General features: G+C 36.3%; 1 protein-coding gene across 1 annotated transcript; it reads left to right on the forward strand.

The window, feature by feature from the left end:
- The first annotated feature begins 386 nt into the window (after positions 1-386).
- On the forward strand, positions 387-1,204 carry LOC132015790 (RNA transcription, translation and transport factor protein-like). Its single transcript, XM_059396562.1, has one exon. It carries the CDS (start codon positions 425-427, stop codon positions 1,157-1,159), a length of 735 nt encoding a protein of 244 aa, XP_059252545.1. The 5' UTR covers positions 387-424; the 3' UTR covers positions 1,160-1,204.
- Positions 1,205-4,413: the final 3,209 nt, after the last annotated feature.

The raw sequence follows: 4,413 nt of genomic DNA on the forward strand, positions 1-4,413 counted from the left end.
AGGGGCAGAAGGTATAGTGGAGCAAATTATAGCAGAGACTTTCCCTAATTTGGCTAAGGGAACAAACATCAAAATCTAGGGATCACAGAAAACACCCCTCAAAACCAATAAAAGTAGGCCCACAACCCGTCATCTAATAGTAGAAATTACAAGTCTCAGCGACAAAGAGAAAATCCTGAAACCAGCTCGGACAAGAGGTCAATAATATACAATGGTAGAAATATTAGACTGTCAGAGCTATCCATAGACACTTGGCAGGCCAGAAAGAACTGGCATGATATATTCAGAACACTAAATGAGAAAAATATGCAGCCAAGAATACTATATCCAGCTAGGCTGTCATTGAAAATAGAAGAGATTAAAAAAAGCTTACAACAGCCTCTCCCGGCTGAAACCCGGGAGACCAGAGCGAGACGCGGGGACCATGTTCCGACGCAAGCTGACGGCCCTTGACTACCACAACCCGGCTGGCTTCAACTGCAAAGATAAAACAGAATTTAGAAACTTTATTGTTTGGCTTGAAGACCAGAAAATCAGACACTACAAGATTGAAGACAGAGGTAATTTAAGAAACATCCACAGCAGTGACTGGCCCAAGTTCTTTGAAAAGTATCTCAAAGATGTTAACTGTCCTTTCAAGATTCAAGATCGACAAGAAGCAGTTGACTGGCTTCTTGGTTTAGCTGTTAGACTTGAATATGGAGATAATGCTGAAAAATACAAGGACTTGGTACCTGATAACACAAAAAATGCTGACAATGCAGCTAAAAATGCAGAGCCATTGATCAATTTGGATGTAAATAATCCTGATTTTAAGGCTGGTGTAATGGCTTTGGCTAACCTTCTTCAGATTCAGCGTCATAATGATTACTTGGTAATGCTTAAGGCAATTCGCATTTTCGTCCAGGAGCGCCTGACACAGGATGCAGTTGCTAAAGCAAATCAAACGAAAGAGGGCTTGCCTGTTGCTTTAGACAAACATATTCTTGGTTTTGACACAGGAGATGCAGTTCTTAATGAAGCTGCTCAAATTCTGCGATTGCTGCATATAGAAGAGCTCAGAGAGCTACAGACAAAAATTAATGAAGCCATAGTAGCTGTTCAGGCAATTATTGCTGATCCAAAGACAGACCACAGACTGGGGAAAGTTGGAAGATGAACGTTTTAGGATTTCAGCTTCTCATCTACTTAGTACAATTGGGAACCATGTGTTTGAAAATCAAATGTCACATTTTCAGGGGAAGAATCCTAGAAATTTGACTATGTTCTTGAGATTTACCATCATTGCTTTTTCTTTAATAAAGTTCAGGAAAATGGAAAAAAAAAAAAAAGCTTACAACAAAAATAATTAAAAGAATTTGCAAACACCAAACCAACCCTATAGGAAATATTGCAAAGGGTCCTCCAAGAAAAGAGTAAGCTTAAAAGTAGTAGACCAGAAAGGAACAGAGACAATATACAGTAACAGTCACCTTACAGGCAATAAAATGGCACTAAATTCATATTTTTCAAGAGTTACCCTGAATGTAAATGGGCTAAATATCCCAATCAAAAGACACAGGGTATCAGAATGGATAAAAAAAACAAGACCCATCTATATGCTATTTATGAGAAACTAATTTTATACCCAAAGACACCTCCAGATTTAAAGTGAGAGGGTGGAAAACAGTTTACCATGCTAATGGACATTGAAAGAAAACTGGCGTGGCAATCATTCTATAAGGTAAATTAGATTTTAAGCCAAAAACTGTAATAAGAGATGAGGAAGGACATTATTTCATACTTAAAGGTTCTGTCCAACAAGAAAATCTAACAATTTTAAATACCTATGGCCCTAACATGGAAGCAGCCAATTATATAAGCCAATTAATAACAAAATAAAAGAAATATATTGACAATAATACAAAAATAGTAGGGGACTTTAACACCCCCCTCACTGAAAAGGACAGATCATCTAAGCAAAAGACCAACAAGGAAATAAACTGGACACACTGGACCAGATGGACATCATATATATATTCAGAACATTCCATCCTGGAGCAACAAAATGCACATTCTTCTCTAGTGCTCATGGAGCATTCTCCAGGAATAGATCACATCTTGGGGCAAATATCAGGTCTCAACTATTTCCAAAAGATTGGTATCATTCCCTATATATTTTCAGACCACAATGCTCTGAAGCTAGAACTCAAACACAAGAGGAAAGTAGAAAAAAAACCCCAAATACATAAGGCTAAAGAGAATCCTAGTAAAGAATGAATGGGTCAACCATTAAAAAAAATTCATGGAAACAAATGAAAGTGTAAAAACAACTGTTAAAAATCTTTGGGATGCAACAAAGGCAGCCCTAAGAGGAAAGTATATAGCAATATAAGCCATTAAAAAAAATTTTGCAAATATACAACCTAACCCTATTCTTAAGGGAGCTGGAGAAAGAACAGCAAATATAGCCTAAATCCAGAGAAATAATAAAGACCAGAGCAGAAATCAATGAAGTAGAAACCTAAAGAACAGTAAAACAAATCAACAAAACTGGGAGCTGGTTCTTTGAAAGAATGAATAAGATTGATAAACCTCTGGCCAGACTTACCAAAAGAAAAAAGACCCAAATAAATAAAATCATAAATGACAGAGGATAGATCACAACCAACACCAAAGAAATACATACAAATATAAGAACATACTATGAGCAACTATATGCCAGCAAGTTTCACAATCTGGAAGAAATGGATGCATTCCTAGAAACATATAAACTACCAAAACTGAACCAGGAAGAAACAGAAAACCTGAACAGACCCATAACCAGTAAGGAGATTGAAGAAATCATCAAAAATCTCCCAACAAACAAGAGCCTGGAGACAGATGTCTTCCCAGGAGAATTCTACCAAACATTTAAAGAACAATTAATTCCTATTCTCCTGAAACTGCTCCAAAAAATAGAAATGGAAGGAAAACTTTCAACCTCATTTTATGAGACCAGCATTACCTTGATCCCAAAAGCAGACAAAGATCCCATCAAAAAATGGAATTATAGACCAATATCCTTGATGAACATGGATGCAAAAATTCTCACCAAAGTACTAGCCAACAGGATCCTACACTACATGAAAAGAATTATTCACCACGACCAAGAGGGATTTATTCCAGGGCTGCAAGGTTGGTTCAACATCCACAAATCAACCAATATGATACAATTCATTAATAAAAGGTAGAACAAGAACCATATGATACTCTCAATAGATGCTGAAAAAATTTGACAAAATACAGCATCCTCTCTTGATCAAAACTCTTCACAGTGTAAGCACAGAAGTTACATACCTCAATATCATCAAAGCCATCTATGAAAAACCCACAGCAAATATCATTCTTGATGGGGAAAAACTGAGAGCTTTTCCCCTAAGGTCAGGTGCACAGAAGGGATGTCCACTATACTCCCTGATATTCAATATAGTACTGTAATTCCTAGCCTCAGCAATCAGACAACAAAAACAACTTAAATAAAATTGGCAAAGAAGAAGTCAAACTCTCACTCTTTGTAGATGACATGACACTTTATGTGGAAAACGCAAGACTCCACTTCAAAACTGCTAGAACTCATACAGGAATTCAGTGAAGTGTCAGGATATAAAATTAATGCACAGAAATCAGTTGTATTTTTATATACCAACAACAGGACAGAAAAAAAGAGAAACTAAGGAGTCAATCTCATTTACAATTGCACCCAAAACTACAAGAGACCTAGGAATAAACCTAACCAAAGAGGCAAAGAATCTGTACTCAGAAAACTATAAAATATTCATGAAAGAAATTGAGGAAGACACAAAGAAATGGAAAAACATTCCATGCTCATGGATTGGAAGAACAAATATTGTGAAAATGTCTATGCTACCTAAGGCAATCTACCCATGTAACGCAATTCATATCAAAAAACCTTCTTTTTTTTTTTTTCAAGAAATGGAACACATAATCCTAAAATTTATATGGAATCAGAAAAGACCCCAAATAGCCAGAGGAATGTTGAAAAAGAATGCAAAAGTTGGTAGCATCACAATTCCATACTTCAAGCTCTTTTGCAAAGCTCTAATCATCAAGACAGTATGTACTGGCACAAAAACAGACACATAGATCAGTGGAACAGAATAGAGAGCCCAGAAATGGATCCTCAACTCTATGATCAACTAATCTTTGACAAAGCAAGAAAGAATGTCCAGTGGAAAAAAGACAGTCTCTTCAACAAATGGTGTTGGGAAAATTGGACAGCCTAATGCAAAAAAAAAAAAAGAACAAAAAAAAAGAAAAAAGAAAAGAAAGAAAGAAACTAGACCTTTTCCTTGCACCATGCACAAAAATAGACTCAAAATGGATGAACAAACTCAATGTGAGACAGTAATCCATCAAAATCCTTGAGGAGAA

The sequence above is a fragment of the Mustela nigripes genome, chromosome 1 (assembly GCF_022355385.1).
Source record: "Mustela nigripes isolate SB6536 chromosome 1, MUSNIG.SB6536, whole genome shotgun sequence".
In the NCBI taxonomy this organism is placed as follows: Eukaryota; Metazoa; Chordata; class Mammalia; order Carnivora; family Mustelidae; genus Mustela; species Mustela nigripes.